This window comes from Solanum stenotomum, chromosome 1 (assembly GCF_019186545.1).
Source record: "Solanum stenotomum isolate F172 chromosome 1, ASM1918654v1, whole genome shotgun sequence".
In the NCBI taxonomy this organism is placed as follows: domain Eukaryota; kingdom Viridiplantae; phylum Streptophyta; class Magnoliopsida; order Solanales; family Solanaceae; genus Solanum; species Solanum stenotomum.
In genome coordinates, this window is record NC_064282.1 from 13,546,725 (window position 1) to 13,560,774 (window position 14,050).

General features: G+C 33.6%; 2 protein-coding genes across 2 annotated transcripts; both read right to left on the bottom strand.

Annotated features, from left to right (window-relative positions):
- Positions 1-2,667: 2,667 nt before the first annotated feature.
- On the bottom strand, positions 2,668-7,302 carry LOC125850107 (protein LNK4-like). Its single transcript, XM_049530010.1, has 6 exons — positions 7,152-7,302; positions 5,917-6,287; positions 5,562-5,778; positions 4,096-4,215; positions 3,890-4,002; positions 2,668-3,448 (listed from the first exon to the last, which is right to left on the bottom strand). The coding sequence occupies exons 2-6, from the start codon at positions 6,276-6,278 to the stop codon at positions 3,235-3,237; spliced, it is 1,026 nt and encodes a 341-aa protein (XP_049385967.1). The 5' UTR covers positions 6,279-6,287; positions 7,152-7,302; the 3' UTR covers positions 2,668-3,234.
- Positions 7,303-9,080: 1,778 nt separating this feature from the next.
- Positions 9,081-12,069, bottom strand: LOC125853330 (uncharacterized). Its single transcript, XM_049532999.1, has 6 exons — positions 12,009-12,069; positions 11,886-11,950; positions 11,771-11,802; positions 10,469-10,710; positions 9,335-9,571; positions 9,081-9,228 (listed from the first exon to the last, which is right to left on the bottom strand). The coding sequence occupies exons 2-6, from the start codon at positions 11,936-11,938 to the stop codon at positions 9,220-9,222; spliced, it is 573 nt and encodes a 190-aa protein (XP_049388956.1). The 5' UTR covers positions 11,939-11,950; positions 12,009-12,069; the 3' UTR covers positions 9,081-9,219.
- Positions 12,070-14,050: the final 1,981 nt, after the last annotated feature.

Genomic DNA, 14,050 nt, shown 5'->3' on the forward strand with positions numbered 1-14,050 from the left:
TTTTTTTTTGGGGGTGGGGTGGTTGGGGGTTGGTTTGAGTGTAGGGACAAAATAAATTGATTTTTTCAACAATTTTTTTTTTTAATTGGAAGTTGGAAGAGAGTTTGGAAAATGTTTTCCTTAAGTTTTGAAGGGAAGTCATTTTCCTTAAATTTGAGGAAAATGAGTTGATTTGGAAAACATTTTCCAAAACATTTAACCCAACCAAACATGAGAAAATTGAAAAACATTTTCCGGAAAATGTTTTCCTTCATACCAAACACACCCTTAGAGTTTCTTGTTGTTTTGGTGCTTTTTGTGATGAATTGGTTGTTGATAGAATTTGTGAATCCTGTCATCATTGTGTGTTGATGACAAGGATTTGATTTTGTATAAGAAAATAGAACTAGCTATGTAATACTACTAATAGAAGTAAAAATGAAAGCTAGTAATAGAAGTGGTGGGGTCGACTAGTTCAAATTTGTGAAGGGCCGACTCAAGGGGCGTCAAAAATAACCCAATTATAGCTAATTCACTTAATCCGTCCATTTGACATCCCTAGTTGGTTCCATTCATGACATAATTTTGCTACTAAGGATTTTTTAATATTTAAGCCTCGAAGTTGAGACCTCTATTAAAGAACGAACAACCATACCTATAGTAACAATAGCAGAGCCAAAATTCACTAAAGAAGTTTGAGAAAAAAAAGTAAATACACAAACTAATTCAAAGAGGTTCAATATTAACGTTATATAAAAAATAAGTTTAATCATGTAGGTAAAGATATATTTTTCCCGAAATGAAACCATTGGATATAAGCTGGCCACTGTGCACCACATCTTTTGATGTGGTATAGCCTATGTGTTGTCAACTTAATACGCATGAAATAACATGGCAGATTTACAGATCGGTAACGTCCTTTAAAATACTACCCAGTTTATTTTACTCGTCACTTATTCATAAAATAAATTTTTATTTTTATTTATTATTTTTGACATATTAAAAAAGATAATTATTTTGTTCGTGTTTTACCCCTAGCATTAAACACTATCTTTCATATCATTTTCCAAGACTTAATACTAAACATTAATTAGTAGGACCGGTATGGTAAAATACTTACATTAATAATTATTTTTTTAACAAATATATTTAAGTCAAGTCAAACAGTGACAAGTAAAAATGAACGAAAGAAATATATATTAAATAGAGTCTGAATTTTTAGGAATAATTTCTATTATTTTTTTTAGTGTTTATTTGGGAAAATCCCGACTCTAAGTTGGCTCGGCCCTAAACTGTATTGCACCACAGCTTTTGATGCGGTATGGCCTATGAGTTGCAAACTTTATACTCATGAAAAACATGACAGATTTAGAGGTAGGTAACGTCCCTTAAAATATGTATTTGAACAAAAAAAATTTATCTATTTTCTAGAGACTGATTTTTTAGGTGTAACTTCTGTCATTTTTTTTAGTGATTTTTTAGGTGTACCTTTTGTCATTTTTTTTTGGTTGCATATTTAAAATTAAGCATGAGAAACATGACAGATTTAGAGGTAGGTAACGTCCTTTAATATATGTATTTGAACAATTTTTTTATCTATTTTCTAGAGACTGATCTGTCATTTTTTTAGTGTTAAGTATAATTTTTTTGGTTGCATACTTTAAAATTAACTTAATATGACAGATTTAGAGGTAGATAACGTCGTTTAAAATATGTATTTGAACAATTTATCTACTTTCTAAAGACGGATTTTTTAGGTGTAACTTCTGTCTTCTTCTTTTTTGTAGCGTTTGGTATAATTTTTTTGGTTGCATACTTTAAAATTTGGTGAAACTTTTTTATGTTAATAAAACTTTCCTTTTTTTTAAATTAAAAAATACTTCATACTATTAAATAAAAGACTATTTTTATCATTTCCTCTTAACAACTTTGTACGAAACCGATCAAATACATGCAGTGGGGATCTGCAATTGGTTGGGAGACCCGTAGTATGAAAACTCAAATGTGAATTTGAGATTGAAAATTTATAAATTTATTTTTAAATTTTATAATTTGACAATTAAATCCATATTCGGATAGTTATATAATTTATTATAAATTTTTGAAATTTCGTAAGACAAAATCTTAACACGTGAATTCATAAATTACACGGCCTCAAGGACACATCCAATGACCTGTGGTTGTTTGTTTGTTTGGTGGTCCAATTTTATTTCCATACAATCATTGCACGTTTAAGACTAACCAATATTTCAACTTTATTAGTTTTGAATTTTAGAATAATAAATTTCAAGTGTTAATATTTGTCCTTTATTGACTTTACACACTTCTTTTACTTTGTCACTCTTTGAATATAATAAATACAATATCTTGAAAATGTAATAGAGAAATGATTATAATTAATAATAAGGGTAAATTAAGAACTATGTTGTAAAATTATCCATTAATTTTATAAAATAGACAAGTATTGTTAGACATTCCAAAATAGTATAGTAAACAACTATTGTTGGACTTGGACGGAGGAATTATATATATTTGATAGATTTCTTTAAACAACTATTCTGTACCACTGCCACATCAGTTTAAATGCCTATATTACCCTACAGCAACTACTAATACAAGTATACCCAATATTATGAAGTTGCAAGTACATCAACCAAACAATCAGAAATTAGCTTAACAACCATATAATACTCACAACAAACCTTGCATTGGCCTCATAGTGTTTGCTCATATAAAGCTCTTAAGTAGCAAAAGATATAAACAACTGTTGGTAAAGCTACCCAAATTGAAAAATATTAGCTGCTTACAAAATTCTAAAAATAAACATATATGAAGTTTTTTCTGTGACTAATATGTCTGGAGCCTAAAAGAAAAAAACAGGGCTCCTTGCAGCGTTTCGCTGCTTACATTACTCGTGAAAGTCTAAAGAAATGCCAGGATTCTACAGTCAACCCTTTTTTCCTACACAAAACAGTCTTCTTGACCTCTTGGAGCTCGGATAGCTCCTCTGCCAAGGCGACTATCATATGAAAGGAACTATTGATCAGCTGGCAGACACGGAAGTAAACATGGTTAGCCTCTAATCACGCCTACTATACAAGCTTTCGTCAAAACATAGCTGGATAAGGTCAGGCTAGATAATGCAAGACGACCATGCTATAATATCTTGAACGAAATGTAAGAACTAGGATGCAAAGTAGTGCCCATCACAGTTCCACTTCAAGAAAAGTTTAGGCAGAGTGAAGAGTGCATTGTTTATCCGCTAAAAGTAGGGGCATCACAACCAGAGGAACCTGCTGAGATATTCCACAACATACCACCTCCTGAATGCTGTCTTATGTTGGTGGCTTCTGTAAAGTCCAATGATGAGCCTTCAGAGGCACCAAACTCAACGTTGCTGAACAAAAAGTTGGCGACAGTTCTGTCAATAACATTCGTCCGCGATTCTGTAGTCTCTTCCTCGTTGAACCTGATGTTTTTTCCAGTATGAGAAAATATGCACATTAATACAGGAATACCAATACTCCCCTTGATCTAATGAGGACACTATTTTCATACTGCATTTTCCCTCTTGAATTATTTGGTGTATTTCGGCTTCAAATAAAGCTCTCCACTGTTTTTTCCATTTATTTTTTCCGTTCCAATAGACAATGGTGAAATTTTGAGAATAGAAAGTACACAAAACAATGAAAGATTTTTACACATTTTAAGTATAGGAAGTACAAGAAGTACTGGAAGATTTTACAAAATAAAGATATAATTCCTCTAATGATCTTCAACCAGGCAGAGCCTACAGAAATACATCTGTTATAGTCTCCCTAATCATGAGCCACAACATCATGTGTAACAACTCACTAACAAGCTCTAGACTCTAGTCCATCAATGAAAGTAATTGAGCATGCGCACTAACCACGTAGAATCTTGATCTGGCATAGCATTCCTACTCTGACATGCATCATGTTTTGAATTTCCTGCAAGACGATATAGAGAATCCCGGAAGCAGATTCTGGTTTCCTCTGTCAGCTGTTTGGTATCAGGACAAGCACAAATTCAGTAAACCTGGCCATTTGACCACAATATTACAATGGTAAACCCAAAACTTAGAACCTTCACTACCTGAGATGTGAGATTTTCTAGGTGCTGTAGGACGGATTCCTCCATGGATATTTCCTCGTCACTCACTTTATTATCTCCTTTATCATGCTCCAATTTTACGGCAACCTCTGCTTGTGGTGCCTGAGAATAAAATTTCAATGATTTAGACTTCAGAACTCAGATAGGTGAAAGCTTACAAATAGTTGAAATGAAAAAGACACTATACAAAATGAGAATAAATGCGTATGCATATGTTTCTGCTAATTACCATCAGATAAAAATCCAAAAATATGTATAGACAGCTGCCTAGTTCCTTTATGATGTCCCCCACATGCCTCGACAACTTCCCATGAAACCAAAACCCAAAACAAATAGTAGTCTCCTCCTACATCTGCACCTATACCTGCCCAGTCCTATGAAATAAAATAGAGGGGACAAAGACTAAACTCAAAACTCTGCACCAAACTTCCCTCCCCTTCCCACAAACACATCAACACCCAAAAAACTAAAAGAAAAACCCTAAAGCGAACTTAAATGGTCATTTGAGTTCAACAACAGTTGTTGTAAGATCATACTTCATTAGACTGTTCTATCAGCTAACAGAAACTAAAAGCTAAAAATGTTCATCACTTGGAGACAACTTGTAAACTCACACAGAAATGATCTCGACTTAGATTTTGCCTCACAAAGTATGATATAATGAGAGAGATGAATTCAACACAACCATATCTTTTCTTTTTTCCTCTCAGAAATTGTAACAGAAAAACTCAGCTCTAGCTTATCTTAAGAATTATACCATGGCATCTGTCTCAACTTGGTTGAATTGGTACAAATAGACAGCTCAAATAGTACTTGAAAATCAAAACCATTTACAAGCAAACATGTTCAAACATTATTTTGCTCATGGTTCCCTCGGTATCCAAAATAAAGTGACCCACAGACATGAGGTTTGCACAATTCGACACTGTTACAAGCCGCCTTTAGAGAAGAGACAGACCTCCATGGGTCAGAAAGAAGGGTAGCTGCTCCAAACTCAATTCCCCAGGAAAGAGAAAATTCAAATTTGTGTTCTAGAGATTTTAGGATAATTCCGATTTTTTACCTTCAAATTTTAGTTCAACCCTCAAAAATCATGCAAGGTTCGCCCCTGCTTGAATGCAGGTGAAATATTCCCAAAATTTCCTTCCACCAAAAAGCATGAGAAGTAACCTGGATTGTTCCCTGCATCTGCCTCAATGCAAATTTAAAACTCCAAGTGAGCCAAAAATCTTTTCATGTAAGACATCATAATGAACTGAAACTCATTATAATACACCAGACCAATTAACTTATCGGCTGGTCCCTCTAGAGCTCTCAGATGACATAATATAGATGCAGTGAAGTCTTTAAGTTCTTCTGGGGTTGATGAATCAACTCCAGCTTCACATATTGGAGTTGTTAGATGAAAATTCATGCCCTTCAGAAACAAAAATGAACAAAAGCATCACCTTTTTCAGCAAATAAGAATTGTTAACTTCTTGCCCCACCCAATCCACTGGTGAAGTAAAAGCATGTGCAGAGAAATATTTGGCAGTACCAGCACAAGCGTTGCTCGTCATATCTCTTACTTGATCATCATCCAGCAGCATGCTGCAACGGGAATCTGTTGATGACTCATCAGATGCATCCATTCCAGTTGGACAGTCTTCGTCGAGTAAGGAACTTCTGCATAATGGAACATAAGAACTCGATCAGTCATTTGAGAAAAATGACAAATTCTTCCATCGAACTCCACAACTATTGGTCAACGAACTCAATAATAGAATGAAACCAAATAAAATTCATCAGAGTTAAGAGCTTTACAGGAACACATCATCCAACTGATCGATTGAGGTAAAGTTATCAAGATGAAATTCCAGCTGCTCAGGTGGATATGAGGACCATTGATCCATATCACAGTATGAAGCTTGGTTAGCTGCATTATCAAAAGGCTCCTCATGAATTCCAAAGTTTTTCATGTCAACATCATTAGATAGGCCATTCCCGATCACTTTACAATCTTCAGCTCCAACGTATGACCTTATATTGTTCCTTTTCATTTCTGACTTGAAATTGCCAAAGGGTGTTGAGTCCCACTGTGACCAGCTATCAGAAGATGGTGAAAAACCATCAAAGCTTTTAGGAACAACAACATCACCATCATCAACGCGAGAAAACCACTCCATAAGATTAACCTGGTAGAATAGTAATCATGGTAAAATTTGAGAAATCAAGATAGAACACAACTGAGAAAGCTTAATGACCACCCCCACCCCAAGCTTGATAAAAGTTACTCATCTCATTTCTCAGCTGTAGATAAATGCAAGTTCAACATACACCAAGTCCACATAAATCTTAACACAACTAAACACAAAGATAATCATCTTATTTCCCCTAGTTTTTTCCGTATTTCCCAAGAAACTGATACTGCCGATTCAAGAATTTTAGTAGCTGAGTTTGTTGACTATCTGAACTATGAGAGTTGATTGACTACAGCTTTCACTTTGTTGGTGAGGTTCGACTCCCCGCCTGGTAGTCCCCTCCCCATTTCCCCTACTCTCACCCCCAATGAAAAGAATAAGGATGCTGTCAATTCAACTCTATTCCAATATTTAAAACAGACAGATGCAAACTCTCATCTCAAATTTCAATTACAAGTTACTTTAAATTTGAGATCTAGACCTCCATCCAGATATTCTAGCCAAAAAAAAATCAAAATAGATGGTAGGAACTTTTAATTTCAGAAAAAAAGAACATAATTCAGAGAAGCTCCTAAAGTTCTAATACAAAACAGAACTGATCAACTTAACTCAACCATAAATCATGATAAAACAAACTCATAAGCAGATCAAACCCCAAGCTGAAGTCTTTGTGCTTCTTTTTTTTGAAAAGAACACCCTTTCTCCAAATTTATGAACAAAAAAACAAAATACACAGAACTTCAACCAGCAAAACCACACATATAACTGAAATCATTCAAAAAGCACTAAAACCAGCTCAAGAATCAACAACCCCATATTCACCTCCATAAACTTAAAAACCAAACAAAAAAAACTTACCCTTCTGAAAATTGCAAGAAAATGAGGAAGAAAACTTTCCCAAAATAGCCAAAACTATAGGAGAAAGCAAGTGGAAATAAAGATAGGATTTTTCTTCTTAGCTTAGGAGAAGATTATATGTGTTGGAAAGAAGTGACCTTTGCAACTTGGAAGTGTATATATATAAATATTTCCCTTTTCTTTTTTTTTTTTGCAATATTAACTCACAGTTACTGGAAACAGAGGCACGCGGCAGTGGTATTGTAAATTGCCATGGCTATAAATTTATCCACTTTTTTTATCATCACAATTATTTTTGTCCACATGAAAACGAACGCTTATAGTAAAATTGACTATAATACCCTTCGTGTAACAATTAAAGAGCCTCCATTTTATTACCAAAATCAAGAATATAAGGTGTATTTAGTAAAGTCAATAGAGAGAGGGAGAAAAAGAATTTGCATAAGCATAATTCATGGAATATAATTTCCCCCCACCAAGCAAGTTGGTGTATGAAGGGGTAAAATTGGAAGGAAATTGTGCCACGTGTACCAATAAGATGTGAGATTTAGATGGAAAGAATAAGAGCCTCAAATCCTAAAAGCAAAGGATTGTGAGCCACAAATGACAGAAGGGTAGATTATGTTTATTTATTGAAGATTTTGTTTGATTGCGTCACGTGGCGGGGAGCAATAAGGCCCACGTAAATCAATTCATTTTACACGTGGCAATTAAATAAGAAGCTGAGTCAGCAGCGCTAATTTGGGAATATTTAAAAGTCTGCCTCAATCACGTGATGAAATATGTTGGGTTAAAAAGGATAACACAAACTTTTTGTTGATTTGAGGCCATGCGCAGAGGTATTCGCTTTTTCAATTGGATAGAGAATAAGCAAGCCGCAGTTGCTCGGATGGTAATTCTCACTTTTAATTTAAAATTGTGAGTTTGAGCCATCAAAATAACAAAAAGAATGAAAGCTACTAAAAAGGGGTAAAAAATAATGAAATTAGGGTTCACCCCTGCCTCTGATCATCTCAATTTCCGCTACTCTCCGAATCTCATTTTTCATCACATTTCATTTTCGTAGTGTTCTAGATAGCATATAAATATGTTTGAAATAATACATTTTTTATTTATTTATCAAATATCAAAAAATAAATTAAAATTTTACTTGTTTTTTAATATTTGCAAGGAAAATATAAAACACACTTTTAATCTAAAGAACGAGTAAATTTCTTAAATGATCACTCATATTTTAAAAAAATAAATTGCTTGCTAAAATTATGTCTACTTCTAGAACGACAATACTACTCATTGTCAATTATTGCTATTTTCCTCAAATGTTCTTTTAACGCAATAAAAAGTTCTTTTCTCCTAATTAAATGTCATATTACATTAAACTTTTCTTTTTTAATAATACATTTATTAATCATTTTACGCAACCAGATTTTAGACACGATAAAATCTAGATGACCATTCAGGAAATTTTAGCAAATAATTTTCAAAACATGGGTTCTCTAAAGAACATATAATTATATAAATAAAATCACGTTATAAAGTTATGATACAAATATTCATAATATGTTCAAAAAAATGCCTAAAGCTTTTAGCTTTGATCATTCGACGATGCAGTATTAATGTTTCAAAGTGTATCTAAGGACATATCACTATAGACATTATTATTCAATACACGATAGTTAGTTATATTCATGTATCGTCACTTCCAACATATAGTTAGTTACATAAAAAGACGTTGTACCAAACTTGTGAAATTACGACACTCATCATGTCACCCATGTATATTTGAAGTTGGAACGTTATACCTAACTTCAAACGTTACGTGAAAGACAAATTATTCAGATGAAGACATGTTAAAGATATAGTAACGCCCAGCAAGTTTCTAAATACTTTTAACTACACCAGCAGTCCTCTTAAACAAAGTACTCTAGTAACATAAACTCCAGGTGCTACCACCAGGGGTAATCAACATTTCCAAGATCAAAATGTTCCACTCCAAGATTAATATACCAGTCTGCAGACGAATGTCGATAACCAAAGTGCCTTGTCTGCTGGTTTTAAGAGAAGATCCTCAAGATTTCTACAGTCAACAAGACCAAAAAAAGAAAATTAGGCTTAAAAGAATGAAATAAGTTGTAATGACGTCCCAACACTACAAATCAAAGCAAGTCCCAAGTATATTTCACCTGCATTGGAAGGTAAAGTTTGAATTCTGGTGGCAGTTCCTCCTCTGAATAGAGACGGTCAGAAAAGTATATCCTCCTTAGCCTGCAATTTGCATGAACTTGAACTCGCAGTGTTTCAACATAGTTGGTTCCATAAGCTCGTCTGGTCAAATCAGAAAGGTTCAACTGGATTTGATTCCATCCTTCATCCAATTTCAAGGGCATAGTGCAAATATAGGGTTTCACTCGGGTTACCGCCTGCAACATACAGGTGAAAGTTTCAAACTCCAGCATTCATGAAATCTAGTAAATAAACATTAACACAGCTTGTCAAAAGAGGACTTGAAGTCAAAGTACTGTAATATCTCGAGGTCAAAGAATGACCAAAAAAAATAGTAGCACTTTTTTCCTCTTTTGTTTCTCACTTATGCTGTACTAATTATCTAATCCTCTCACTAACTCAGCTTTAACAAACAGCACATTTTTTATGCCACCAAAACAGCAACCTGTCGTATGCGAGATGCCAAACAACAGTTGTGGAGAAGAGGTCCACATCCAAGCAAAGCAGGAAATGTAGCAACAGCTACAGAATTTATATTAGGCATTTACATTATACCTCATTTAGATGTAGCAACTGCTACTTCCGACATTTTAGTGTGGAAACAGAGATATTCTCCTACCTTTTTTGACACTTCACAGGTCGCTAACTTTCTCCTCGTCACAATTTATTTAAATTGATGTATCCATTCAGATTTATTAGAAGAATCATCAATCCATATAACAAGAACCATAGAAAAGTTTAATATATGATAATACTACTGTTATAAGTCCAGAAAAAATGCTGTCAAACATAAGCTCTTACCAAAAAGAGCAAGACTCTATTCATGTCATAGACTCCATCTAACAAGTAAAAAAAAAAAGAATTTTGCTCATAAACAATAAAAAATTGATTAAATGAAGCTCATTCCACTCAGTTACAGCTCCTTCCAAATGCTAAGATCATCAATTATCATCCTAGACAGCACTCAGCAGCTTTCTTAAACTAATGACAATATGCCATATATTGGGAAAGACTACATGTACAAAAAGATATCCAAATTATGCCACAAAGAAGTCATAGGAACAAATCTATATATCCTGGAAAGACTTACAGACTTGATAATTAGAAGCTCGAAATCTTCTCCGGACATTTTTATCATCTAAAACCTGAATTTCAAACGTGAAGTACTTCTTCACGTTCTTCACTATCATGACTAAGAAGGGCAACTTTATGCCAAGAGTTGCATTAGGATCTGCAGGACACGTTATGTATGCTTGCTGGACATTCGACCCAATAATTTCCAGGACATTGGATTGGATATCTTCATCTTGCAGCCGTTTGACATGTCCATCGACAACTGCACACAAGGAATAATTTGCATTGTCAGAAAGGAGAGACGGGATGGAGGTGTTAAAAATTTGGAACAGCAAATCTCTGAAGAAAATAGCTCTCTTTCAATTGCAGAGCGAGTTACTATCTCAACAGAGGATATTTGTGAGTTGGTGTCATATCAGGCACGTCACGTGCAAAGAATCTTGTTGCAGGTTAGTTTGGTAACTATGGACCTTGTAGTCTCATTGTTTAATATCTCGCAGATGTTACCAAGGACAATAGAGAAAGCAATCACGTGTTGGAGATAGTAGAAGATTGCAAATGAAAGGAAGGGAACATGGAGAACAACACAACCATGTCTACTTTAGAGCACAAGGAAAGAACAGGATAGCCGGATAGGAGAATGTTCCATAATAGTGCAAACGATGTAGAATGCATAAAGAGATGTGTTTAATTTCAGTTGTATTATTGGTGTAACAAGAAAATACTGTGTTCTAGATAGAGAGAAATTAAGAATTAAAAGTAAACAAAGGGTGAAACCACAATAAAGTGAACTCTTCAGGTATGTCCAACTTCCAGCAATGAGAAACAAATCACAAAATCCCTACAATACTAATATGATTTAGGAACAATCAATTTTTGCCCAGTGACTCTAAATACTGATCATATAACAAAGAATTCTTTTTAAATTAAGGCTCTCCCTGGTGTATTTTCCTAGTTACATTGTCCGAGAAAGGATTAGAGGATTCAGCAATCAAACAATAGCACTATCACCACATCATATCAACAACACAACTGATTCCAGTAATCCACACTCTCTTGAATGCTCTAATAAAACTACTCCGCACCAACAAATTACACTACAGATATGATCCTCAACAAGAAACAAGTTATATGCCAAAACAAAACAACACAATTTGGGATAAATAAGTGTGCATAAACCCCTCCTTCAGCTGAAAGGGGTAAAAATTAAGTCCCCACAGTAAACCCCAGAACCACCAAGTCAACACAAAACCCATACATGAATCCTATAACTGAATCTCTGGCAAAATAAGTGCAACCCACATATAAGCTTAAAAATTTACCTTCTTTATCCCAAATTTGCAGAGGCTTGCTCCTGGAGGAAAAAAAAACTAATCTTTAATACAAGTAGATGAGTCAAAATCGAAAACTAAACAATAACGTACGAAGATTACATACCCAAGGCTGTACAAAATGGAAAGAAATCCGGATTGGAACGTGTTCTTAAACATTGGAGTCAAATTCTGCAAATCAACCCACAGAATTATTCGAATATAACCTTACCAAAACAATCCCTAATACCTTGAATGAAGAAACGGGACCGAGTGCGGGAGGAAAATAAGGGTTCTAGAATAGACTTTGATTTAGGGGGAATAGATCGGGCGAATCTTGACCCGGCTTGACTCCGAAGTAAGGAAAACGGGTCGGGCTAATTTTAATATCAAAATCAAGACAAATATTAACAATCTCTTAAATATTTTTGGGGGCATAAGATGATAAGGAATAAGGGATTGTTTTGGTAAGGTTTATAAAAATATAATTAAAAATAATGTATAAGTAATGCCGATAAGACATTTTACATTATAGAGATTCATTATAATTGTCAATTAAATAAATATACATATTTTTTCAAACTCAAAAGCCTTTTTCGGATTAGATGAATTAAAAGTCACAAAATTTTGTTTAATCCATTACTTTTATTCTTTTAATATGACCACCAAGATATTTAATAGAGGAATCATACTAATAATCATGTGACCGGGGCGGAGCTACATGGATTCATCGAAACATTACTGTATATATATATGATCGATTTATTGATTTTACGAGTATATATTTAATAATGAATCCCCTTACATTAAGCTAAAGGAATCTGGGTTCACGATTTCATCAAATCTTCTTCGTTGTGTGAGTTCTAGTTTGGGTAGCATTATTTCTTTATCACATTTTAGCTTGTTGCTGCTTCATGTGTTTTATTGTTCTTGTTGACGTAAAATTGAATTTATCTACTTACGTATATCTGACTTTACCCGTTTTATATCTAATCTGACCCATTTATATGTGGATTCTATTAGCGTGCTTACTTATTTTTTTGAACCCCTCAATGAAAAATTTGTCTCCGCCACAGCATGTGACTGTCGTTTTTGGGGGATTTGATATTTTATAAATTGGTTAGTGTCAAATGAGTTTTTTTCTTGGAATCATTACAACGTTATTGAAAGCTTTAAGTAGAAGTGAATATGTAAGAAGTAGTAACTCCGGATTGACAGATAAATACCTTTTCATTTTGAATAAGAGGCATATCAAATTTGTGTCTTGAATATGATGTCGTATTTGATTAACACTTAACCTCAAGGTGATAAATTAATCAAATTTCAAAGTGGTTATCGATCCTCCAAAAAAATATAATTATGTAACAAACAACTATTAGTTATTTCCTACCAATGTTTGATATAGATCATTTTTTCAAGAAAAGACATAAAATTACCACTAAAGTTGTTCGAAATTTTCATAAAGACACTTAAATTTTGCGGGGTCCTATTACCCCATTATTCTTATTTATAATGAATTTATTGTCCCATTATGAGCATAGGTGGCAGGTAGAGTGTAATTCAATCTTCATTTGGGGCGTGAGTCGAGCCAAAAAATATTTTTTTTTAATTTTGACTTTCTCAATTCATTTTTTTCCATTATCTTTTTCATCCAAATTCAAAAACCCAATAACCTTTTCTTTATCTTCTTCAACTTAGAAGATCCATTTACTTCATCCATTTTTATCACTTTTTTTCTTGTCTCTTGCTTTTCTTTGTTTCTTTTTCTTCGTTTATCCTCTTTTTTAAAAAATAAAAATAAAAATGTGAACTCCATTATTCGATTGATTAGAGAGTACTATGAAACTCCATTTTTTTTATTTATTTTGGGTTTGAATATAGAACTCCATTACCTTACTTTAGTAACTTGAGAGCTGAATTGATTTGGTTGTATTTATTTACTTACAATTTTTCACTGATGTGTAATGTTAAGAAAGAAATATATTGTAATGGAGTTTCGCTGCATCACTATTGTAATATTGTTGAAAAGAAGATGGTAGATTGGAGTGATTATTAATATTTAATTTAATAGTGATCTTATCAATTTTAATCTAATTTAGTGATGATTTAGGGGGGAAATAGTGCAATAACAAGGAAGCATCATGGAGTACGTCGAAGGCGGCAATGGTTGCTACTTTAGAGGAACGAAGGTTGAAGAAGAAAGAGGATTTAAAATTGAAAAAGAAAAATGGAGATTTTTTGGCTGCTACTTTAGTTTCATTTTCAATTGAAAATGAAAGAGGATTTAAAAAA